Source organism: Perna viridis, chromosome 13, assembly GCF_037379345.1.
Source record: "Perna viridis isolate PV_CMFRI_1.1 ecotype Kerala chromosome 13, ASM3737934v1, whole genome shotgun sequence".
Taxonomy (NCBI): domain Eukaryota; kingdom Metazoa; phylum Mollusca; class Bivalvia; order Mytilida; family Mytilidae; genus Perna; species Perna viridis.
The window spans coordinates 10115943-10143776 of record NC_142457.1 but is presented as its reverse complement, the minus strand read 5'-3'; the positions used below and the strand labels follow the sequence as shown (position 1 = coordinate 10143776).

The following is a 27834-nucleotide window of genomic DNA, read 5'->3' as shown; positions in this document are numbered from 1 at the left end:
TTTTATCTTGACTTGATTTGCTCAGAATTGGTTCAATAGAATGTTTTTGACAGAGTTATTTGCTCTTGAAATATTCATTTTCAGTGCATTTCCATGAAATTATAAATCAATTTACCAAAGTGATATGGAAAATCTTGTCTTTAATTTTGATTCTGATGGTGCAAAAGGTCAATTTAAAGTTTCAAAATTGTGTGGTTTTTTTTTCATACCATCTTTCAGGCATATCTTGATTCTTACAGAGATCGACTCTAAATGAACAGCGCTGAAAAAAATGTTTCGATTCGATATAATTAACATTTACTAACTGTTCAATTTCTAGAAATTTTAGACAGTATTCCATTATCGAGTTAAAAACCAAATCAATCAATCAATCCAATGCACTTCTAGCTACATATACCTGAACCGATGAAGGTAATATGTAGGTTGTTTTAGGGGCCAGTCGAAGGGGATTCTGACTGTGAGATATATTACCGTTTATTAAAGGCTGAAAGACTGCCATTGGCTGTTTTTTTTTTTTAAATAAATTTTCTCAATCACACCCCCTTTTGAGTTAAGGGTTGAGTAAATACGTAACATATCACACGAATCACGTAGCTGTTTCTTATGTCAATTTCTAAAGAGAAAGTTGCGTGATTCCTAATAGGAGTCGTACTTCATTTTGGTAGCAAGGAACATCGAAGAATCGCTACAAGATGAATTGGCAAGGAAATGAATTAACAGCATTAATCATTTCCAATGACATCTAATGTATATATTATTGACTCCTCCATGTTTAAAACACATATGAGATGCTGATATAATGACATATCCAAATGCATAATCTTGTTGCTTTTGAAATAGCGTCGCGACATGCAGCGGCTTACTCTGTTTGCATTGATATTTGCAGAAAACATTATTAAATTTAATTGAAATCTGTAATTTGTATATTTCATCCGACTTTGATATAAATTGGAAGTGGAATGGTTAATGTAGAATGAATGTGTTTAAACATTAATTAGATAATATTAGACAGGTACATACATCGGAAAAAATTATTCAGAAAATATATAGTGTCAAGACTGGGATACTGTGAAAGTTCTATTGTTCGGTACCAATTTTCGTGGTTTTCGTGGGCAGGCCAAACCACGAAATTTGGTTCTCAAAGTTAAGATTCCACTGATGTGTATATTGAAAACTTCAAAACCACAAATTCAAGAATCCACGAACTTGTGTTTCTTCTTTAATCCACGAAAATTGGTATCCACGAATACATTTCTTATACAGTATAAAATCTCCGAGAGACATAGTCGATAAAAGAACCTCTGTTTCGGATATTGGGGCATGACAGAACTTTCTTCAGTATACGCAGTGAAGATCATTACCTTTCATCTAGTTGGTTTAGAGCAATAATAATAATAGTCACTGCAATGAGATACCTTTCATTAATAAAACAGCCTTATATATATATATATATAGTACACACAAGAAATCGTGGTTGCAACTTCCTATCGAACACGATGTCAATCGCTAATGTACTTTGCTAGTCTGCATAATGAACTAAATCATTCGCTTTAAAAACGTTACGAATTAGCATTGGACTCACAAAATATCTATACATGGCATTTATATGTTAAAGATATTATACCCACTGCTCTGAATGATGTGTCAAAACATTTTAGAAGTAAAGCGTCTAAAACTAATACGAAGTCTGCCCTATTATTACGAGGTAATTTATCAGGATAATATTGATAATCTCACTGATTAAAACTTTTTTTTCTTATAAGCATCTAAAAGGAATTTATCCAGAGATTTTTATTTGTCTTTTGCGATTTCGAGTCTCGAAATCTAATTTCGAAGCTGAGAATCTGTGATCACAATCTGTAACTTGAATTAGGTCATTATAAAAGATTCTCAGGGAGCTGAGGCTTTGTCGTTATTGTTTTATAGATGAAGTAGACAATGAATGGCATTTCTTTTTCATATGTAATAATAACAGTTTGGTTCGAACTCAGTTCTTGAACGGAATTTAGGCTGATATATATATTTATGTTTAATGACATATATGTCTGTCCGTCTGTCATTAGTATTCAGAGACTTTTGTATAAAAAATTGCGAATCCGAAAATTTATTAAGTTCGATTAGAAAATCGCTATTAGGAGAAAATAATTGTGACAGTAATGAAATCAGTGAATACCATTTAAACAAATTGTATACTTTTTTTTTATTCACTACATTTTAAAACGAGATGACTTGTATTTTCCCACTTTTCCGAACTTAATTTATTCTTAAAATACTGATGTAACATTCTGGATTCCTTTACACTGCTAAATCATTTTTAACGAAGATATGGACTAGTTACCTTCTGCATTGTTCTTAGGTTAACATGTAGGGATCAGAGAAAACTTTTAGAGCAGTCGCGTAGAAGCCATTAATACTACTCTTTCAAGAGAACTTTTTGTATATTTTTGAGACATCAGATTCGGTTTAACAAAAAAGTAGATGTTAAAATTCTTTTTTAAATTCATGAGTTTTTCCCCGAATCTTCGTTTTCAAATTGATTTTTTAAAATTTCAATGTTCTTATGAAACCAAGATAAACTGCTTCTCACTTTAGTGTAGTACTGGGCCATTATTTAATGAATAATCCTCATCTGCTCTCAAATGCGTATTTGATTTACTCTATGACATCGTCAAAGATTTCACAGTTTGGATGCATTAGAATTCATTAGGTGGTTTGGTGTTATCGTGCTAGCCTCGAGTACGTAAGGTCATAGGTTTTATCCTCGACCGACTATTAAAATAATGGTGGTCAATACTTTGATGTGGCACGTACACGATGACTTGTTACATGTAGGAGATAGGGTGACGACTTTATACATGTAGGAGATAGGATGACGACTTGTTACATGTATGGGATAGAATGACCACTTGTAGCAGATGGGGTGACGATTTAATACATGTAGGAGTTAGGGTGACGACGTGTTACATGTAGGAGATAGGGTGACGACTTTATACATGTAGGACAGGGTGACGACTTGCTACATGTAGGAGATAGGGTGACGACTTGTTGCATGTATGAGATAGGGTGACCCGACTTGTTACATGTATGGGATAGAATGACCACTTGTTACATGTAGGAGATGACTTTTTACTTGTAGGAGATAGGATGACGACGTTTTGGTTCGAAATCAAAATACCTTCAAGCAGTTTCTTCTGTGAACTAGCACAAAACGAATCCGACTCAGCGTGTCTGACTACTACGTAGGAATATCAATCACATGATATCGTCCTGAAATGCAGGAATTTTCTGCCATAACACTTGAACCACGATTAAACAAACATTCATTGATCACCCATTATCTGTGGTAAATGCCGAAACCAAATTCTGAAAGAATTCGATTCAATTGACATTATTAGGCCTTTATTAATATTACTTCAGAAAATTCAATATTTGCTTCATAGCATATCTTCAAATGCAGACTCCCGAAACATAAAGATAAATAGTTTAAGGCAATGAACGATTATTGTCGCAGTACGTTAACTATACTCAGCTACTCAGTAAGACCTCCATTAGCAAATGAATTAAATTACTTTGATTAAGTTCGACCCATTTTCAAAGAAAGGAAATGTTTGTAGATCATTATTGCGTTTGAAATGGAGGGAAATCCGTAGACAAAAGCGGGAAACTCACGGATAAAGACAAAAACAAAAAACAAAAAAAAACAAAACGCGAACGACCAAACCGTGCACATACAAATGTAGCAACGAGCAGAGGAAACTTCACTTCAGGGGTGAAATAAGGTGCTCTGCAGGGGCGAGTAATTCCTGGCCCAAGCACCACGAAACTTGGAAAATTACGTTTGAGAAGTTCTTAACTGTGTGTGACATCATCAATTGCAAAAGACTTGATTGGAGTTACTATAGAATTAGAATATTCTAAGATATGAGTATTTTTAAACTTTTGTTGCGTTTGGGGTCTTATTCTTTTGCATGACGTCTGTCGTGCCTCTCGTTGAAGGTCACGCCGTCCAATAAAAAAGAGAAAAAGATTTATGATTGACAGATGAAGTTTAAAAATAGTGGTATGATTGCCAATGAGACAGTGATCAACCAAATAGTAAGCAATTCTTTTGTAATTCTTTTGTGCAGTATCAGGTAGTTCTTTTGTTCAGTACTTTTTTTAAATTCTGAATATGTCATATTCGCATTTAAAGAGTTATCCAATACCAACATAGCAGGATATAATTACATGTACTACCCAAAGTGCATTGGAATTGATTGATATTGTACCCTCTGCTAATAGATAGCTTATATTTCTATAAAAGCCATAGTGTCCAATTAAGAGGGCGTCCACGCAAAAATCAGGCAGTGGGTGGTACATGACAAAAAATCATCTATTTCATATCACAAATGCGTCCCTTTTCAGTGTTGAATACATGTATTGGTTTTTGATTAACTGCAACGGGCAAATAGAAAAAAATTACATAGAAAGCACTGAAATTCATTGAAAAAGAATTAACGATATCACTTTCATCCTGTGCAAAATTTGATTGCCTTCTTAGGGGACTTTAACTCATTTTCTGGGCCATACATCGTCGATTTAAACAAATCTGTGTACTATTGGACAAACATGGACTTATATTAATATATGTTAATAAATATATAATTTCATATTGACCCTGTTATAGGTTTGAGGGTCTGTCATATTGGTCGAGGTGGTCAAGGCCAGTATGATTGACCGAAAAAAAAAATATATATATATATATATAAGGGTCTGAAAAATTCCCAACGATGTTAGAACTGTCAAGTTTGCGAAGCACTGCACTAAGTCCAGCGCCCTAGACCACTACTGGACTTAGTGCAGGCGGTATTGCCATAGATGTCAAAGCGGTACGAGTTCGAGTCCTGCGGAGGGAACGACAAAAATTTGCTTCGCAAACTTGACAGTTCTAACATCGTTGGGAATTTTTCAGACCCTTCTATAAGTTTACGTTATCCTCCCTGTATCAATTTGATCCGATGGAGCAGTGTAGAGAATAGAGTCGTCACATTCTGAGACGTTGTATATATATATATAGATAGATAGATTCAGTGGGGTAAATTTACCGTCAAAGGAATTTTCTGGTTTCTACATGGACAGTCTCTTAAAACTCGATGGATACCTGTCTGCAGTACTATTATAATGCGCATTATTGACTTCTCGAAGCTCATAAAAAGTTAATTGAATGTCCAATTAATAATTCGCCACAAGCGTTTGAAGATATACCTCGAGTGGATTCAATCCACTTAATGAATAGATAACATAAATATTTACAAATATTAGCTCAACAGACAATGCATAATTGAAGGTTGAAAGATGAACACTTTAATTTAAAAAAGGGAATTTTTCACGCTGGAATAAATAAAATCGATGTTATCCAAATCTAAACATTACATTCAGATGTTAAATAGGGACATATGAAATACATTGCTTGAAATATAACGAATATCAAAATGATTCCTTGGTGGCGAGAAAAGAATTAGCAAAAAAGTGACAAAAAGGGGGTGTCTATAGTAAACAAAACAGTGTTTATTTTTAGAGTTGGTTAAAAGAGGAAATCAAATTCAAGATAGAAAAGGAGAAAACATTTCTAAAAGCCTAAGCCTTCCATTCCATGAACCATTTTACAAATGTAGGGTCATTCGTCGATTTTTATCCTTTCAGTTACTATGTTGCCGGAACGTATTCGAAGTAGATGTTAGAAATTAAAAAAAATAGTGCGTGTTGAATATCTATTTAGTTGTTTTGTTTTTGAAAACTTTCCTTCTATTCATACTGACACATAAAAGGATATGGTACTGTTTCAGTCGTTGCCATATACACGAAAAATGCTAGGATGGAACACACACACACACACACACGCATCCAAGTCCCTGAAGTCTTACTGTGACAGATACAAACAAATATTCAAACAGTAACAAACATTGGAGGATAATTCACACGAAGGAAAAACTAAAATATGAAGTGAATTGACTGCCATTTTGAAAAAAAAAAGAGATGGCTATTTACAGCACACGAATGTTGTTAGGAAGAAATTGTTATACCCACAGATCGGTCATTGATGACGCATTATTATGCAGCCAAACGTTCTGATCGTATTGAAACGATGACATGACTGAGTCCGCATAAAATACCATTGGCCATTGGTATCTGAAAGGACTGAATTCGCGTTGGAAGAGTAATCAAGGGAACCAAGATTCTGGCGGAAATCAAAAGAATGTAATCCTGGGACAAAGATCAGACATGAAACAGACAAATACAACAAAGAACATACAGTAACTACAATAATTGGAGAATTTATTCTGGTATTTGAACAGTAATTGTCAAATATTTATGTTCATTCGCCAGATATATTGAGTACATTAGTCACAATCAATTACTGACTGTGTAAATTGAGATCTCGAACAAAAGTAAGTGAATACTGATTAAAATTAAAAATTGAATTTATGTTATACCTACCGTCTGATATTTCTAAGTATGAAAATGTGAAACAATATTTTTAATATTTTAAAACACGTTTGATTAAAGACTATTCTGAACTTGGCAAGATAAGCATATACTCATTGTGTTACAGATTGCACTGTGCAGTCATAAGTATGACGAACGTCACATGAATTTCTGAAATGATCTAATACAACTGAGACAGCGTTTGCTTAGAATTCTACTGAATCGAGCTTTCATGTGAAATTTAATCCTTGCGAACCTTTACATGAAGTTCATATTAAGTGAAAATCATGTTAATTTTTCGTAAATTTCACTTGAAGTTCGATTCACGTGAATTTCATGTGAACAATATTTGCCGCTGTGAAACGAGTACTATCTTTAAAAACTAAAGATAGCCGACGCAGTAAAATTAGTTCTTTTTACTTATAATTTTCTACATTTCATTAACAAGAAATAACAAATGGCACGCACTTTCAATTTTCGATACAGATTTTTCGAACGCCACTAAATTATCAGTATTTGGACAATCGGGAAACAGAATTGCGATCAGGTGACTTGTGTTTCCATGGAAGAGCTAGCGCCTTTAAAGTCAATGGGTATAAAGCGAAACTATACTGACTGCGTTAGAAAAAAAAATAGATTAGAAGAGTAAATTAAACTGCACAGCTCCTAAGAAACTAAAAAGATAAATACCACCTTAAAACAGATCATCTGAAGTGGCAGAAATACGACAATAGTATCTATGACTGAGATGGATCAAGGAGTCGTAACCACACTCTTGTAGAAATATTGTGTTCATTTTGTGCAAAGAATGAGCTGATTGTAGACTGGAACCCCTCTCGATCACCACTTAAAAACCTCTGGATCTGCCACTGAAAGTTACGCATAAATAACATCGCAAACGATTCGTTGATGAACAAATGGCTTCCAATTTAATTCTCTTTTAAATGAAAACTCAAGCCATTTTTTTGTCTATATAATCGTTCATTGAACATGTAACAAAAACGACAGGTTGAATTCTAACCATAGTTTGATTGTCAATATTAGTATCATGCAATGTATGGGAACATTAGATTCTATTGACATTACTAAGTCTACATGGAATACCAAGAATTTGATACGATTAAGAGGCTGTCCGTGCAAAAATCGGGCAAATCCGATGATATGGATGGCACATTGATTCTTCCAATGTATTATATGTGACAAATATTATCAGCTCAATTAAAATTGCCATAATTGTGTCAAAAGTATTGTGATATTACGATGAAACAAATTCTAACATAACAGAAGTGTTCTTTGTTTTAACTATACTTCATCATTTTACCGCGTTTCAAGATACACAATGCACAAAGCAGACTACAATTATTCTCCATGGCACTTCAGTTAATGTATATTTAAGTATTGCAGATGTTTATTCGGTCATATATCTTTTTTTTTGGTTGCTAAACCTGTTTCCACATTCCGTTGAAAAAAAGAAAGATAAATATTCCTTCCTTTTGTTTAGCGGATAAATGCGTCAATAGAAAAATGCTTATAGCAGTTTGAACAGAACAAATGTCTCTATTGAAGTTCCATTGATAATTCACCATTTGAAAAATAAGACATAAAGAGCGAAAAATTCCCCCACTCCTTCTGTCCAAGATTTCGCACTAAATTACTTCTTCGCCATGCTTACTTAATAATTATTGATAATTTTTTTTAAACAGATATAAAACTTCGCTTTACAATTGAGATCTGATCTAACCTCCCAGAGAAACTGACAGTACAGCCGTGTCTAGGACAGTTCTAAGAGAGTCATAGAACTGTTCTATAGACGGCTGTTCTGACGTTTCTACCTTAGCCGGCTCTAAAACTGGTCTCGTTGGTTTGGCTCTACTAGAACTGTTAAAAGAGATAATCATGGAACACATATTTGGGGTATATTTTTAAAAATCTACGGCTTAATTTAACTCGTCTATTGAACGATGCTTGACTACTGCTGTCTACTAACAATTACAGGGATAAACTATCAACTAACGTATTATTCACGAGCAAGTCTTTATAAGAATCAGGCAAAAAAGGAAAATATTGGGTAACCTGCATGTCAAAAACCCACCAATCCATTCAAAGATGATTTCTCTATTTGAAAAGACAACTATTTGATATCTGCAACGCTGGATTTGTTCGGAAAATTTTCAAAAGAATATTTAAAAAATAACATTTTTGACAGTTATCTGCCCCTGAAATGTTCATTTCAATGCATTTTAATGAAATTATAGCTCAATTTACCAAAATGATATGGATAATCTTGCCCTTTCTGTATGATTCTGATGGTGTAAAAAGTCAAATTACACTTTCAAAATGTAAGTTTTTTTCATACCACGTTTACCCACTGCCTGATTTTTACAGAGACTGACACTTAAAGGTAACTATACTCAAAGTTTAGCGAGTTCAAATGATAACTGCGAATTATTAAGCAATATCTCAAGTTCATATGGATCAGGTGACGAATTGAAAAAGTATTACCACAAAGTGAAAAGGTATCACCACAAAGTGAAAAAGTATCACCATAAAGTGAAACGGTATCACCACAAAGTGAAATAGTATCACCACAAAGTGAAAAGGTATCACCACAAAGTGAAAAGGTATCACCACACAGTTAAAAAGTATCACCATAAAGTGAAACGGTATCACCACAAGTGAAATGGTATCACCACAAATGAAAAAGTATTACCACAAGGTTAAAAAGTATCACCATAAAGTGAAACGGTATCACCACAAAGTGAAATGGTATCACCACAAAGTGAAAAAGTGTCACCATAAAGTGAAACGGTATCACCACAAAGTGAAATAGTATCACCACAAAGTGAAAAGGTATCACCACAAAGTGAAATGGTATCACCACAAAGTGAAAAGGTATCACCACACAGTTAAAAAGTATCACCATAAAGTGAAACGGTATCACCACAAGTGAAATGGTATCACCACAAATGAAAAGGTATAACCACAAGGTTAAAAAGTATCACCATAAAGTGAAACGGTATCACCACAAAGTGAAATGGTATCACCACAAAGTGAAAAAGTGTCACCATAAAGTGAAATGGTATCACCACAAAATGAAAAGGTATCACCACAAAGTTAAAAAGTATCACCATAAAGTGAAACGGTATCACCACAAAGTGATTGATTGATTGATTGTTTTTTTTTAATGCCGATTCCCACTACCACTGCACCGACTACGGCCATATAACGACAAGAACATTTAACAATCTAGACACATTAAAAATGAGATCTAAGTCTCTTCATAAAAGATTGAAAAGTTATTACCACAAAGTTAAAAAGTATCACAACAAAGTTAAAAAGTATCACAACAAAGTGAACAAGGAACACTACAAAATGGAAAGAATTACCAGAAAGTGAAAAAAGTAGCATCACAAAGTGAAAAAGTAATACCACAAAAGTAAGCATAATTAAGGTAGCTATGGTGTTCCATTAGATGTGGACAGGTTTATGCTAATGTATTTTGCTGGAAAATTGTACCATCATTTGGAGAAAATTCTTGACACTTTTTGATATAAAAATATACAAGCTGATGAATGATATAAAGAAAACCTATGACGCGGTAACAGGGCCATCTCTACCTATTTTGGCATACCCTAAAATAATTCTAACATATGCTGAAATTACTTTTGTACGGAAGCCCATTAGTGCCAGGTGTTCACTTATTTTTTTTACCCTCATCCATTGTAAAATAAAAATAGCGATTCTATATTTTCCCCTTTACTTAACATGGCAGGTTTGATTTCTGTTATTGATGCAATATTGATAAAAATTTAGCGCTTGCGCGAAAAAAAAATCTCAAGCTAGATTGGTCTTCTCCGTGTCGGCGTCGACTAAGTATGCTGCTTAGGGCACTTCATTATTTCACACCAGATCAATGGTCATCTCCGCATTTTCTTGCATGGGATTTTTGTAAAAAAAAATAGAAACGGCATGAGAAATCGTGCAAAATCCTAGATTTAGAAGTAACGCAGTCACTTGCTTACAAATCAGAAAGTTATTTAGTTTGTTAATAAGTACATTGCATGTATATAATATAGGATTCGATAGCTTCTTTGATTATTCTTATCATGTAAATGTCTTACGAATATATTACAAGCATACGTACAACAACTCTGTGACTACGAAGTACCTGCCGCCCTTTATATTGAAGAACTTAAGTATCAGTCAATATAAATTTCAGACACTACATATGGTAGGGGTGGTTCATGGTGTAGATGCTTTTTTGTCTATTTTTTTTTAATGAAAGGAAGTTCATTATATATTCAGGTCTATATTTTTTTTTTAGAAATCCCACTAAAATCCAAATCGAGAACGGCAACTCTTGCTAAGTGCTAATTTAAAAGGCTATCTTTACAATTTTTATATAGAAAGTACAATTACCGAACGACAAACAAAGAATTATTATGTGGTCTGTAACTGTTTCTGAATAAGAAATTGATGTTTTTTTCTTACATGCATGAATCGCCTCCTGTCTGATTTTATATAAAGACTGCTATTTAAATAGACTGAGAACGAGGCTGGTCTTATTGCTATCAACTCACAACTTATGCAAAACAGTAATGCCACAACTTTACCACTATAAAGATGGGTTCGTGCTGAAAATGACTATCTCGAGTCCCATATTGTAAACAGTAGAAATGCACTTCCGCCTTAAAAGCACATGCCCACATACAATGACTATTAATCTTATGAACAGTATGTAAATTAACCACTAAACAATATGACATCTTGAATTTGTATTTTGACAGATGGAACACAAAAAATGTTCATATGATGACTTTTTTGTGTAGGAGATCATATATAGAAATAACAGGTTAACTTAATATTGACATGAACGATACACGCACATGTTTACGGAATCCGACTGGTTCATTTTTTTTATTCGAATGGAATTGTATTAGCTTTTTGCGTATTTTGTAATCATTGAATAATTAAAGCCAAGAAGGAACAGTCATCATGCTTGAAATATCTACAGTATCGGAACAAGACTGAAACAAAGCAGAACGCTCAACTTTCACTTAGCACCGGGACCTAGTGGAACATTTGTTGAAAATGGATTTCGCCTGCGGCATCACTTTTGATGGAAAGTCATGGATTTAATTGCTGAACAAACATATCAAGATGTATGTAGTTTGTGTACTAGTTTTTATTATTATGTATGTAGAGAGAGCTAGAACTGTAGATTTCAATGTAGATCCAAGTAACTTGAGACCGAAGGAAAACCACCGGGTCCTGAATTTCCACAATGCCACTGGACACAAGGCCGTTGTCGTCGAACAAGGTATGCCGTTATCGATCAACTTCTGTTTAAGAAAGAGGTGTGCCGTAACTATAGAAAATATTCGATTTCTAAACCTGAATTCGAGCGCTATTATTGAGGTGCATGTTAATAGGCTACCTTATGGATCATATGTGTCTAAACCAAATTTAAACCATTCCAGTATTTTCATGAACACAGGCAATTTTTCAATTATCCATGATTTAGAGGGATGGAATATAATGAAACTATACATAAATAGTACTGTTGCTGTAGATACAATCACTGTTAGAGTTGATGATGACAAAATCAACAGTCTCATATTCACGTGCAATGTGACGTGCATTAAGGAGGCACGTTTTCCAACTAACATATCGAAAGAAATTTTACCAGGTTACATGACACAAAATTCATTCTCTACAGACTGTGCAGAGGTTGATAATATCGATGTCCCCATATATCATTCCACAGTAAGTAAGTTTAATGTCACTGCTACGTTACCACAGTATAGATCATTTGTCAACACCAGACACGAGAACCTCACGGACTGTCCTCATTTACCACCTACTCTCTGGCATTTTGATGACTTCGAAGCATCTCCATCTGCCCCCGAGTTATCCAAAGACCAAACTTTTCTTACTTTTAAGAAGGAACGTAACGATCTTCTATCGATCATTATAACCTTTAGGTTACAAGGTCATAGTTCAGGAAGTATTGACTCCGACATGGGGTCACTTTTGTTCTTAAACTTCACATCCTTATCATTTGACGTCACAGTGTCTCCGAGAATCAAGCAAAGAAAAGGAACCATGGAAAAGTATAAGACCGTCAGCTTAAATGAGTCTGAATTGGGAACTATATGGAAAATACGTGACTACACTTGGAAGGAAAGAGAATTCAATTACATTGCGATAGATATATCATCAAAACATGGCTTAAATTTTGATATCGATATAGTCAAATTAGACCGACGACCCTTCCTTCCAGATAAAACTGTGACGTTATATAAAAGTGACGACGCAATTATTGAAGGAATTCTCGTCGACATGTGGTGGAGAGCGCGAGAAAGAATGACTATTAAAATAAATGATATACATTCTTTTGATGGATACGCATTTCTCAGGATTTATCGTCCAGTCCCGTGGACAATTGGCTACAGCCAAGTATTTATTCTCTACCAGGATGGAAACGCTCGGTTTTTACCAATTTCACCGAACGGTTTAGACTGGATTCCTTTCGGAACTTCAGTGATTATCGGTCAAGTCCAACGTGACTCTACGAGACCGTATGTTTCGATATCGGAGGTAATGATATATCCCGAAGAATCGTGGTTAAAAATCCAATATCTTGACGGAAGTTCTATGAAAATGACGTTAGAAGTAACCGAACATTATACACGGGGTGTGTTCGAAGATTTAGTTTTCTTGAAAAACAAATACATATATCCATTTATAACGGCAAGGTCTATGTACGTTGATGAAGGGAACACGGACGTTGATAGCGTTAAAGTTGATAACGTCAAGACTTTCAGCGCCATGGATAACTGGGGCATGATCGAAGGACGCTCGTTTGCTTTCCATAGACGGTGCATGTCTGTCCATCTGAACTTAAGCCCGGATATACATATCAGCATCATAGATACGTTCAAAGGCGGATCAACCTGTGTATTGCTAAATTATTGGTTGCTTTATTTTTGTTGGACTCTGATATTGATATTAAACAGGCGATCGAACTGACGGCAGCCATTGTTTGGAAAACTGATTTTTTTTTGTACATTAACTGTCATTCACTAACGAAATAACAAAGTATCATTGAAGATTGAAAATGACCCAATGATAAGTTTTGGACTGATACCAATCGTTATTGCAGTGGCAAACTGGTTTTTAGGTTAAGTGTTTTTTCTACAAAATTGGTCAATAATCGTTTACAATTTCAGTCCGTTCAAAAGATGAAGAGAATATATATATGAGCCAAAACAGATCAGTTTTCAAGCATTTTAGACTGTTAAATATCTGTCCAAACCAAGACAAGTGTATATATTGGAATAATGCTTGTAGGTTTAAAATGGTCTTGGATAACTACTGGTAGTCCTTTGACAATGCATTAATGTAAACAAGTCAGTTTCTTTATTTATGTTTTAACTTAAGGAACTCAAAACATTTTTGAGCTGATTTTTAGGTATTTATTTTTTCACAGTGGCCAGTTTTTTTTAGAGGGAGGGTTGTGATCACACAAAAGTACTTTAACCCCACCCACAATTTCTGCGCCTGTCCCGAGTCAGGATTTCCTGGCCTCTGTATGTTTTGTTTCATGTTCACTTTCAGTTCACTGGAGTATATAGGCAACTTTGTCACTGTACCTGTATATAATGTTGTTTTGGGGCCAGCTGCAGCCTGCCCAGTGGGCTAGGGTTTCTTCTTTTTCCATTGAAGACCCAAGGGTGGCCTTGAGGTGACATTTTTCATCCCAGTGGGGTTTTCTCTTTGACATATTCACCTTGTCTATTTTCCTTATATTTGATGAGAGGAAAGATGAGTTAGAAAGAAAAAAAAACAGTTCCTTGATTAGCATTGAATATTCTATTAGTAGTGGATATGGTTACACACAAAATGTGACCTGATTTGTGACATGAGATACATATTTGGTGTAATGCTATCCAATTCAAAATATAGAAAACAAAACTATTGATGAATCATGTAAATATTTATCAATAAAACAAACTGGCATATAAAATGGAAGTAAGGTTGTACACAGTATACAAAATATTTAGATGATGCAGATTATTTTTCAATAAAAAAAAAACACAATTCAGGAATAAATAGACACATCAAAGAATGGTTTATAGGTAATGATATGTCAGTAAAAAGTCAACAATACATGGAATGGAAATTTGACAGAGTTTCTAGAATTCTACTTTTTTTACAATAATAAATTTACATGTTAGATTTGGTTTTGTATATTAAAACTGGTTAAAAATAGTGGCAGATTCAGGGATTTACAAAAGGGGACTCAATTTGTTTTAGTTTTTAATAACATCAGGGGGATCCACTTATGGACTAATCATTCAGCTGCACCTATTAAGGTTTTCATATACATTGAAATTAGTGATGGAATTTTTTTCCTTGATAACAAGGGAACAAGATATATTTTTCAAACTCCAAATAAATTTGCTATTATCCAATATTTATGTGATTTAATAGTTATGATAAATATGACCAATTAACAACCAGTAAGTACTACATCGTAAATGTAGGAAGGTACATTTCACAAATTACATACACAGTTAACTTATTTACATGAAACTGGTCCCATAAAAATGCAACAATGGTTAACAAATGTTACTATAAATAATGTATATATCAGTGAATGAGAAATGTTGTGACTGCCAAGAACAAGATCTAGAAGCTGTTTCTCCTAAATTGTCATTCATTTATTTTTTTTCTTCAAAATACTGAACTTGAAAGAAATACCACTGGAAACAAAAGGGTGTCTTTAAAGCTTTTGGTTTCACTGTTCAAGTTCACAATTCACAAAAATTTAAAATATAAAATTACAGAAAAAAAAGTAAGTACATTCACTTGAAAAAAATTAGATAAGATCCTACTACATATATGAATGAAGTAAACATTTAAGGAATTAGTGTTATATATTTTTTTTCAGTCTATGAAGAAATAATCTCAATTATGTGGTGCACAATAAATAACCAGCATAGCTGCCTATTTTGTAAGTGTGCACCAAGGGCATTGAGGTTATTTCAAATAGACCTAAAAATATACATTCATTTTTTATAATTTAATTTTAGTATCAAAATTTAAGGAATAAATCACCAAAAAAGGTTGATGATATCACAGTCATATTACAAAATTTGGTCTATGAGATGATGGAAAAAATTTTTTATCCAATCAGAAAGCGTGTTACATCTGAAATTAAATTACTTATGTATAATATGGCAAATGTTTCCAGCTTCCCATTGTTAGTAAAAACTAATATGTGTACAAAATATAAACATTCAACTAGGGAAAAAACACATTACTCAGGCCATTCAAAGTTAATTTCTTCTTTCTCAAGCCCACTTTTAAAAATGAAAATCAGTGAAAAAATGTGTGTTCATTCATTGATAAGGTGGTAAAATAGGTAATGAGGCACACTAAAGAAAGAAAAAGAAGTGAACAAAAATTAATTTTAGTTGCAATTGAAGTTAACTTATTGTTTCTCATGTGAGAACCAATGAAATACAGTTGTATTTGATAAAGAGGTAAAAATGGATAATAAAGCACTTAAGTACTGAGAAGGAAGGGCTTGAGAACCAAGTAATTATTTAATTTGGCCTTGAGATCACCAATCATGAACACAGTAACGCTCATATAAATATCTATACTGAATAACATGAAAGCTTTTTGGTAAATGCAATTGTAATACAAACATATCATTTTGTGTTTTTTATGAAATATCAACAAATTGCAATATTTAATGAGATAAAAAGGAATTTACATGTATATCAAAGACTTCTGTTAAGTTACATGTATGTAAAGTAAAAGAAGACCTTATTGATACACTGATACACACTTACCATTACCATGTCCCATGATTGCTTAAAGGCTAGGGACAATGAAAGACATTTCCTTTAAAGAGAAGGAAACTGTGAGTTTGAAAATAAGGTAAGAGATAGGATAGGGTTAGAGTTAGATTCTTAAATGCAAGTTTTTGTAAGAATCAGGCAAATTGGGAAAAATCAGAAAACACACTGATCTGAGATAATATCACTCCAGGATGCTTTCTATTTTTGAAAAGATCATCATATGATCTCTGCATCACTTGATTTGCTCAGAAATTTGTCAATAGAATGTTAGAAAATGAGGTATTTGACAGAGTTATCTGCCCTTGAAATGTTCATTTTCAGTGCATTTCAATTAAATTATAAATCCATTTTCCTAAGCAATGTGGAAAATCCTGTATTTTTTCAATCATTCAGATGGTGCAAATAGTCCATTTAATTTTCAAAAAGTGTTTTTTTTCATATCAGGTTTATCCACTGCCAGATTCTTACAGAAACTGATACTTAACCTATGGGTGAAACCAAAACTTATAGTAAATGAAGATCTAGTAACCAGTTTTTAATGTTTTAAAAATCCTTACATTTCATATTCTACCTTCACTTGATGAATCTTTTCAGAAAATATAAATCTTCTGATAAGATGCAGAATTATCAGAAAAAAACAAGCCTTGAAAATAATTTTCCCACTGATTTTCAAAGAATAGAAAAAGGGCACAAAACAAAAAGTTTGGCCGTAAATGACAAAGGTGTAACAATTCAAATTGACAGATTCTTCTATAAATGTTTGCACATGATAACTGATGCCCTGTCCACGTGATAACTGACACCCTGTCAGACATTGCAGGTTAAATAAACATATAAAATGGAAAAAAGTTCATTTGTACCAATCTTAATGATGAAGTGAAATTATTCTTTATCAATAATCTCAACATAACTTAAGTATCAGTCCACATAAAATTCAGACACTGCCAAAGTGATTCGTGGTGAAGAAAACCGACCAAACAAACAATGCTCGTTCAGTCTACATATGCTAAACTTTCACATAGCGATAACCATTTCTGCATTCAGATCTGCACTTTTTAGAAAATCATACATTCATTTTCCACTAAAATCAACCAAATGTTGCCAAATCAAGAACGATAACTCTTGCAAAGTGCAATTTCATGTATAATCTATATAACTTTTTTTTTCAAAAGTGCAACAACCAAATGAAAAACTAAGATGGTTTTGTGATCAGTAACTGTTTCTAAACAACAAATAAAACTGAATTTGGTGGGTTTTGACATGCATGAATCACTCCTGTCTGATTTTTAGAAAGACTGCTACTTAATTATGCCTTGTTTACTCCCTGTGTAAAGGTGTGACAAAGTATAGGCCACTAACAATCTTTCTCCAGCTCACTCTGCTTTATAATTTTTTATGCAACACTAAATCTCAAGTTTCTTATAAGTTACTACAACATACGTTGATAAAAGTCTTAAAACAGAAATAACAACAGATAAAAAAAAAAAACAGAAATAAAGATATAAGAATACATTTTTATATAAAAATATTGACTTTACCAATGCACTTTTCTAGTGTAATTCATTATTGTGAAACTTGCCTGAGCTGAATCTTAATTAGCCCAGAATTCTGTTCAAATGTAACTCTAAATGACCCAGAAATATGTCTAAACTGAACCCTCTATAACCCAGAATCTTGTTCAAACTTGACGCTAAATAACCCCCAAAAATTGTCTAAACTGAACCCTCTTTAACCCAGAATTCTGTTAAAACTCGACTCTAAATAACCCATAAATCTGGTCTAAACTAGGTATCTATATAATGTAAAAAATGTCAAGGCATATTGACTGTGTGTTAACCAAAGATCTTCTTTAAATGAACAAAGCCATCAATATAAAAAGGTTCAGGTGTCACTGTACATAACCCGTGAGAATTCTATTTAAAAATAAACAAACAACCTGGTTTCATAAAAATCTTAAATTGAGATTTTCCTCAAATCTGTCCTCAATTCAAGACAATCAGATTGCTTAAAATAATCTTTAACTTTGGTATTAAAGGAAATTCTCAATTTGAAAATTGTTATGCAAAAATGGATAAAAGGCACTTATAATAGGGTAAAGGCACTAAATAAAGTTATGTTTTAATTGAAAAATCTCTGAATTTTTCTCAAATTTTTCCTCAATCAATTCCTTTGACCAATCAGATTGATTAAAATTGAAAATTTACTAAAAACTCAAGGTACTGAGAAAATTTTAAATTCGAGATATTTCATTGGCTTGATTAAAGGCACATATAAAGATATTTTCAAGTAAAATGAAGACACACTCATTGTTAGAAAATATAGATTGGAACTATATATTTGTTAAATTGGAAATAACTACCCATGTCATCAATAAGTTCAAAATTAAATATTACTGCATACATGTTTTAATTGCATATTCTAGTTAAGTGTTATTATCTGTAAGAATCAGGCAGTGGGTGAATCGTGGTGGAAAATAGACTCAAGTCGTTCCATGAAATCTTATTCAAAATGTTATCTGAAATGCAGAAATGGCATTGATTTTTTTGAAGTGTCAGTAATTCGAGGTGTAAATAACATAAAATGCATTGCAAGTCCATCATCAAAGGGAGAGAACTTACTTTTCCTCTATCATTCTAATGTAACTTTGAACTCACTTTTCTGCATCCTCTGACATTTCTAAGATGAACATACTTGTTAATTTGTCTTTAATAGACTAATAACTAGGCTGATTCATTAGCCCGAATTTTGCCAAATTCTTAATAGATTCCAGTACTTTAAAATTAACACAGAATTTATCTCATCAAAATACAATTGAACATTGAAAACAATGGTTTTTCTTTCTTTTGTCAATTGCATGCTAGGTTAAATACTCTATTTTCTCTGACAAATAATCCATATAATTAACAAAAATCCCCTGGACGAATTTACTGTAAAAATACCTATCATAGAATTTTAACGGCTTTTAAGGAGGACTTTTCTCCATGATGCAAACATATGACCTTTTAATGAAAATTAAAGTAGTTAAAAATATATACATATTACATGCATGTGCTTCATTTTATGATTGAAAGTAATTATAATATACACTTTTTGTACATTATTTTTCATAGGTTTTCCAACAAAATGAGATGCCATTAATGGACAATTATGTCCATGTTACAAACTTGTTTACAAAAAAAAAGTTATACAGTTATATTTACATTTGATAATGACCATATTTTGTAAAAATGATTTGTAAAATCCTGAACTTTGTGTATTATTGAGAGATTCACAAGTGTAACTTCCAGTCAGAATTCATATAAATTACAGAGAATCAGTAAAAGTCATTACCAGTTGTTTATGTAAAGCGATTGCATAATTGATTCTGTTTTCTCTATGCAATTATATGAGACAGGCATCACCTTAAATGCCAGCAAAGAATGCAATGTGAATGTACTTTAATTTGTGGATACCAATTTTCATGGATTAGGGAAGAAACACAAGTTTGAGGATTCTTGAATTTGTGGATTTGAGGTTTCAGTAAACACATCAATGGAAATCTCCTTTTCTTTGGGAACCAAACTTCATGGTTTGGCCTACCCACAAAAAAAACCACAAAAAATTGGTACCCCACGGACAATAGTATTTTCACAGTATTTACTCTTGTTCTGTGATGAATTAACAATATATTGAGTTTTCCTGACTGGGTCATCCCATTCATATTTTTAGTCACATTAATAACAGACCTTTTTCCGCAGCGTCACGTAAAAAAATTGACATCTCTTCCACATTTTTCAGCTTTGACAGCATACAAACATCCTTATAGCTAACATATTATATACAGGGTGTTTAGTGGGAGTATTGAATGTATTTCAGCAATGACTAGTTTTTACAAAAAAAGGTTTTAAGATGTATCACCACCTGCCTGTTTTTTACATAGACATGTATTTGAAAACAGTTCCAATCTCATTACTGTAAAAGCTGTCTCAACAATACCATAAGTTAACCATACAATTTTCATGCCAGACTTAAATATGGGGAGGACTAATTGTGAAGTAAGGCCACAAATCTATTCTCAAAGGAAATTCTGATTTTTTTTATTTTTTTTTGGGGGGGGGGGCTATACAATGGTTGGGATTAAAATCTTAATAATTTGCCATTTTGTCATGAACTCTATAAATGATATTTGTTAAAATAGGCTTCATTGAAAAACAACTTGCATTTAATGCATATGGCCAAAGAAAAAAACTTGTCTGTTTAAGGTTACCCTTCCTACCCTATTTTTTCAGCATATTTTATTTTTTTGTGATTTGTTACTAAACCATCATTGTTTAGTTGTGCACTTTTCAATACAAGAAATCCTCACAAAAGTGTCTATAAAAATATAACATGATTTTCCTACCCTACCTACCATTTTTTATCATACAATGTAACCTTAAACAGACATATATTTTTCTTGGCCTAAGTATATAAAATAATTAAGTATAAAAGGTATAATGCTCTCTGTAAAATGTATAAATTTGTATAAAAGCATAGAAATATGATGATCTAAAATAAGCACTAACTTTCTTTGAGTCAACAGCTAAAGCCTATTTTTTAGTTTTTTGTGACTCTCCTTTTAAGATAATGTTACTTTTCCCTTGAGAACAACCTTAACAATGGCCATAAATATTTATGAACTTCAATTTTACATAAAATAAGAATTTTCTATAACAATACTAATTTGTTAAAAATAATGAAATTTAAGAAACGTTCTACTAAAAAGTTACTAAATTTGTTTTTTAGGCCATTACGCGTTAATTTCATGGTTCTCAAACTATATGTATAAAAATAACTGAGGGAAGGGGCAGATTTTTTTTAACTTTTATTCCCCCCTCCCCTTGAAAGATCAGTATACAGTAAATATATCAATTTTCATGGTTTATATGAAGTGAGCATAATCAAGGCTATCTATTTTCGCAGTTTCAAAAAAAAATGTTTAGTGTAATGTAAAATCAATTTCACATTTCTGTCCATTGTGAAAATAGCAAAATTTAGAACACCCAGAAAATTTGTTTGTTTACAGTACATTGTTTATAGCAAGCAAAAAAAATGAGGGAAGTACCTTTTTGTTTAATGTACCGTGAATTGTCAAATTTTTGCTGTGCTTTTATTTTCACTATTTTCGCGGTAAACCCCTAACCTGAAAATTAATTTGAGAAACTATTACAAATTTAGAACTGCATGAAAGCAGATTGATTGCTAAAACCGTAAATGTAAAAAAGAGACTGTACAAAAAATTCTTGGTTTACAGTATTTGTTCATATAGCAGTAAAAATGGGTCATCAAAGGAAAAAGATGGAGAGCCTGAGAACCAGAAAATTATTTTTAATTGGCCTTATGACCAGTACATATTAAACATCAATAAACATTTGTTAACAAATGATACATGTACATACACAAATCAATTAAAGACAAATTTGAACTATCATTTTCTTGACAGATTAAATGAATTCAATGTCATTTGAAATTGTTGGAAGGAAAATTACCTCCCTTTTTCAATGCAAAAAAAAAAAAAATAAACAAAAACAAAAATAAATGCAGAATGTTGCACCTGTAAAATATTCTATTCTAGTGGCCTTACAAGGTCAAAAATCAAAATGAAAATAGGCAAAATTGGTAAAAAAATGTAATAATGATAACTGACTTACATCTGAATTATTCAATTAAGGCACATACAACAAGGCACAAAAGTGAAAAAAATCAGGGCTAATGAGTTCTGTGGTACAATAGAATTTTTTGAGTTTGCTGAAATTTTGTTGAAAAATAAAAAAAAAATGATAAGATGTTAAATGATTAGTTATCTTAGTTTGACCAAAGTAAAAATACTAAAAACACATGAATATTACATGTACAAGCCAAAAAAAAAATTCATTATGGAAATGAGTGAATGTTAAAGGCACCTGGTATTTATACTTTTGATTCTTTTAAATCCATATCATTTTGACTTTTAATTGTGGGCATTGGAATAATCCCAAATGGTCTCACAATACTCCCTGCCGGCTTCAGTTTTAAACTCCCAGCATGCTTAATCAGTGGTTTATCTTCATCCAATACGAATGCATTATTCTGTAACAAAAAGGAAAACTAATCTGTAACTCATTAAAGAGAAAAACTGACAAAACATGAAGTTGCATGGGTGTTTCTAGAAAAGCAGAGGACGCTTACCTTACTGGTGCACCTGGTCCATGCTGCCAGTTTTTTGTGGAGTCTGAGTTGCTCGTTTGCTTTTGTTACTTTGTATGTATGATTTTAGTTACTTAATGTTCTTTGTTGTATATGTCTGTTTTCCATGTCTGGTCTTTGTCCCTGGATTAGATTCTTTTGATTACTGTTATAACCTTGGTTCTCTTGTTTACTCTTGCACAAATTATCATGCTAGGTAAGGTATACTTCCACTAATACAAGTTAGAACCAAATATGTCTGGATGTTCATTAGGAGGATACAGATGGATGGAAAGAAAGATGTAGGGGGCTGATTAAAAGTGTAAGAGACAGACAGAGGAGCTATAGCTATAGAATTTGATGGTTTACTCACCATTCTGCTGCTTCTCATTCTCTTAATTCTTCTATCATTCTTCTTGTCCTATTGACAAAAATATGAAGATATAAATCAGCGTTTCAGTACCTGTCAACCTTCCCAAATAAGGCGGGGAGACTTCCGCAAAATCAATGAAATAATTAGAATCTCCACACAAAAGTGTATGGGAGGTTTTTGGTTAAAATTACTATATGTTCTGTGAAATTCAGTGACAATGGGGAGAATCTGCTCCCACATGTGACAGCGACAAAGGGGAGAAGCTTCCACTTGAGACAGTGACAATTGGGAAGAAGCTCCCACTTGAGACGGTGACAATGTGGGAGAATCTTCCACATGAATTGCTCAAATGGTGAACAGTCATGTTAACAATAGTTACTGTAAATTTAGAAATCATTGCATTCATTAATCTATAAGAGTTTGTCACTTTCTTAGAAAATGTCAGTTTTTAAAGTTGCTATATTGAGTCGATTACATTTTTGCAAAACATGTAATAAAAATTTCAGAATAATTTCATAGTTTATGATATGAGAATGGGCTATTTTCTAATGCAATCAAAACTTTTAATGAGCCATTCTCAGACTTTTTTTTTGTTTAAAAACATCTTATTTCATTCAGAAATTTTCAGCTGGATGGTACTACATGGCACAATGCCTCTCATAAGTAAAAACAAATATGAAAACATAATTAAATAAAACTTTGTATTTTTTGCATTTTTTCCCTTTAACATGATAATTGGTACAAACGAATAAAAGTACTTTCACAGTATTTTCTATACATTTATACAGTCAAATAAGCCATTATTTATCTATACATGTACTTACAAAGTAGCTAAATATACAGCTAACAGGTATCCACAAGGCCAATGAAAATATAATGATTGTCCCTACTATATTGCTCTTCATGAATGCAACTGAAACAAAGGTAACATACAGATCTTACGTCATTTTACACAACAAAACTGCGATCAGATAGGTCACCGGTCATTGGTCATCGATCCATCAGCAATCAGTCAGTCAACGGTCATCGATCTGTCAAATCATTGTGCCGATCGGTTCAAGAACTGTAATTTCTATATTTAGATCAGTACTAATGAGAAACCCATACATTCATTTCCCACTAAAATCAAACCCATACATTCATTTCCCACTAAAATCAACCAAATCAATCTTAATGATGAACAATATTGCTGGCAAACTGTTAATTTCATACACCACACTCAAACAAAGCCTCTTGAAATAATACCAAAGCACTGAGGACCTCCCTGTATTCAGATTTGTATTTTTGAGAAAATAATACATTCATTCAACCAAATCAAGAACAATAACTCTTGCATAGAGTCAATTTAAAATCTGTATATAATTTATCGCAAAGGTGCAACTACAGAATGACAAACCAAGACTGGTTATATGGTCTGTAACAGAATGACAAACCAGGACTGGTTATATGGTCTGAAACTGAATGACAAACTAAGACTGATTATATGGTCTGTACACACCAAGACTGGTTATATGGTTTGTAACTGATTCTGAATTAAAAATATAAGTGAATTCTGAGGGTATTTGACATGCACAAATCACATCACGTCTGATTTTTAAAAAGACTGCTACTTAATTATTAAAACACAGAACAGCTGCAAGCACATGAAATAACAGTCCACACTCTTTGTAAAAACAAAGTCTCTTAACTCTGGAATAAAAAAAATAGAAATAATACCAAAGGAATGGGGACCTTTCTACCATGAAATCAAATATAAAAAAAGAGAACCTGAGACTCAATTTTATTTTTAATAGGCCTTACATAGACAAAAATGTACAAGTAGAGGAATAAAAAGATTAAGCTTACCAAATTCATCTGCTGTGATATTTTCTATAATACTGAAAAGTCGCTGAACCATATCAGAAATCTGCTTCTTACAAGTGCCCTAAAAATATTAATGAAACTACACATTTAACAAGTGCTTACATTTTTTGGTTTGGCCTATCTTTGTTCAGTATCAAACCCATGTATATTCATTTGTTCTCTGCATTCTTTGATAATTTAATATGACCATTTTTACTGTTAAAAAGGATGCTGACTTTTGATTTGATCTTGGATTCAAAATTTACCTATCATCTGTTCAAAACACAAGGTCATGAACTTTAAACCACAACCCTATTAACCAGACTACCTTTATCAAAGAAATAATCATGTCAAGTGGTGTGTGTATTGGAATAAATTAATATAAGGGTGACCCACATTATACACCTTAAATTAATATGAATTAATCATAATTTTTTGCCAAAATATTACATTATAAGAAATATTAACTAATATCTGAATATATTATCTTGAATAAGTATATAAAACTTTGGGTTGATTTATGCATATCAACCGCTTTGCGGTTTATTCTGCCTAAATTGAACCTTAGTTCTTTATACAAGATAATATATTCAGATATTAGTTACATTCCTTACTTGTCTAAAAATAGACCTTACACAATAACTGTAATGCTGTTGCTTTGTTGGTAACAATCATATAAGTAAATACATTTTCCATCTGACTTCAGCAAATAATCCAACAAATACTGTGAAAGTACTATTGTTCATGGGGTACCAATTTTGGTGTTTTTTTTTTTGTGGGTGGGCTAAACCATGAAATTTGGTTACTAACAAAAAGGAGATTTAAATTAATGTGTATACTGAAAACCTCAAAACCATGAATTAAAAAATCCATGGACTTGAATTTCTTCCCTAATCCATGGAAATTGGTATCCACGAATTAAAGTACTTTCACGGTACCGTAACATTTATTATGGGAAGGTATATTTTAAGTTATAAATTATGGGTCCTTTGTAGATTAAAAAACAAAGAAAAAAAGAGTTCTTACAACAAAAAATGTTTGGCATAAAACAATTTCTCATTTATTCTGGGTTTGCATAATATAGATTTCACTTTACATGCACTATGTTATTTACCAATTCACAGTATCCATGGTAACAAGGTCTGCCATCTCTCAACATGGTCATGGAGGAGTCTACCTCACAGGTAGCATTAGATATGTTATGTTTACAGCACTTAAAACAAGTGTAACCACTCTCTGAAATATAAAAAGGATTTGAGGCCTACTTTTTCACTTGAAGGAAGAAATTTATTTTGGTAACTCATTCCATGTTAATAGTGCTTGTAAGTCTTGTTCTAGTTTCATTTTGTTTCAGGAATTTCCAATGTAGAATGTATTGAAATCCAGACTGATCAGCATATTATAATTTACTTCCAAGATGTTGAAACACAGCAATACAGTGCAAAATCTTCTATTTTATGCTTTTCTTGACATTTTTATCATGTAGAACTAGAAATTCATCATTATTATTGGTATCTTTTACATGAAAAGATGTTTTGCATATAATACTGAACTCAACGATATGTTAATGACGAATTTCCATGCATTTGAATGGTAGACGAGGATCCACTCTCATGAAACCAAGGAGTCACGTGCCAAGACTTACATTCCTTATAGGTTAAACCAAAGAATGGATTAATAAAAATTGGTGCAAAAATAAGCAAATCTTCCATTAAAAAAAAAAAACAAAACAAAACTTCTATCTACTGAAAAAAAATATTTCACACCAACAAAATCATATCTTTATTTCCTGTTACCAACCATTGACCAGCAGTCTTTTTCACAAAAAATTGTATCCCTATGAATTTCACGTGAGAAATATTTGCCAGTGTAAGTGTAACATTAGTTGTAAGTTCTGACATCATAATAGATCAAACTATTGTGACATATACGTTACCACTAATTTTACATCGTCTGAATATAGCTGAAATATTGCTGCTCGGACGTTAAACCCAAACAAACAAACAAACTAATTTTACACTTAATACAATCTTTTGTGAAAAGGACTATCAGATTATTTAATACTTTTTCAACAAGACGGAGTTTCTCATGCTGATCTCGTCGAGCGGTTTTGCCGCGTGACGAGATGAGTATGAGAAACTCTTGCGAGTTGAAAAAATATTTAATAATCTGATTATCGCTGTTTTGCTGAATTGTAAGGTATTAATTTTCTTTTATCTTCAGTAGTCCTGACCTAAATATGTAAGTTTTATAAGCACTGCAAGATTTCCTTTCAGAACTATTTTCCAGTGACTTGATGTAACATATGTTGTACAGCTGTGATACACATCATTTGAAAAAAAAATTGATTAGCTATAACAGTGATGTTTAAAATTTGTGGAATTATTTTGGGATTTATTCATTCTGTAGAGGTGTATATTTTCATGATAATTAGTTGCATGTCTAGATAAGCATATTTTGATTTAGTCATTGTACCGTTAGTCTTTTATCCATAAGTTTACCTTTATTATGATTTTAAATGGTTTACTATAGGAAAGGGGATGAAATACAGTATCATGTTATCCATGTAGGATGCTGTTTTAAGTAGTTGTCAAAGTTTTTGATTTATTGAAAATTGGTGCTAAGTTGGTGTTGAATTGGTGCTTAATTTAGGTCAGTTATGTAAGTTATGATAATTAAAATAGTTGGTGCATAGTTGGTGTAAAATTGGTGTTGAAATGTATATAAGGGCTTTGATTTTCAGTTTAGAAAAAAAAAGAGAAGAAAAAGGAGAGAAGAAAAGGAGCGAAGGGAAGATTGGAGATTTTGTGTTTAGGAATATACGGCTGCAGACTGAATGTAAGATTGGATTTATTTTATGTGGTTAAGGGATGTGTTTTTCGAGACAAGTGATGCAAGAGGAATATTATTTTTGAGAGTTGTAACTTGACGTAACTGGAAGTTAACTCGTTGTTGATGATGTTTGTTTGACGTTTTGACGTATACTTGCCTTAACAGGAATTGTTAGTATTCCGGACAATATGTTTCGTGGTTCCGGACAATGGTCTGAGATTATTGTGAATTATTGACGTTAGTATAACTTGCCTTAACAGGAAG

General features: G+C 32.6%; 2 protein-coding genes across 3 annotated transcripts in view; one reads left to right on the top strand and one right to left on the bottom strand.

Annotated features, from left to right (window-relative positions):
* The first annotated feature begins 11174 nt into the window (after window positions 1-11174).
* On the top strand, window positions 11175-14942 carry LOC148599517 (uncharacterized). The gene has a single exon (XM_088557710.1). The coding sequence runs from the start codon at window positions 11626-11628 to the stop codon at window positions 13495-13497; it is 1872 nt and encodes a 623-aa protein (XP_088413836.1). The 5' UTR covers window positions 11175-11625; the 3' UTR covers window positions 13498-14942.
* Window positions 14943-18731: 3789 nt separating this feature from the next.
* The window catches only part of LOC148599516 (ADAM 17-like protease), a 39479-nt gene continuing 30376 nt past the window's right edge, over window positions 18732-27834 (bottom strand). Inside the window, exons 18-23 of one of the 2 annotated variants that reach the window (XM_088557709.1) lie at window positions 25853-25974; window positions 24742-24820; window positions 23721-23809; window positions 22897-22944; window positions 22262-22427; window positions 18732-18855 (exon numbers count right to left, since the gene is read on the bottom strand). In XM_088557709.1, coding sequence (XP_088413835.1) covers window positions 22269-22427; window positions 22897-22944; window positions 23721-23809; window positions 24742-24820; window positions 25853-25974 — 497 coding nt within the window. In that variant the 3' untranslated portion in view covers window positions 18732-18855; window positions 22262-22268. Of the gene's footprint in view, window positions 18856-19324; window positions 22428-22896; window positions 22945-23720; window positions 23810-24741; window positions 24821-25852; window positions 25975-27834 lie in introns of those variants that run through there. The other variant, XM_088557708.1, reaches the window with a different exon arrangement.

Coding starts and splice junctions, on each gene's coding strand:
- LOC148599517 (XM_088557710.1), top strand. CDS start 11,626: ATGTATGTAGTTTGTGTACTAGTTTTTATTATTATGTATGTAGAGAGA.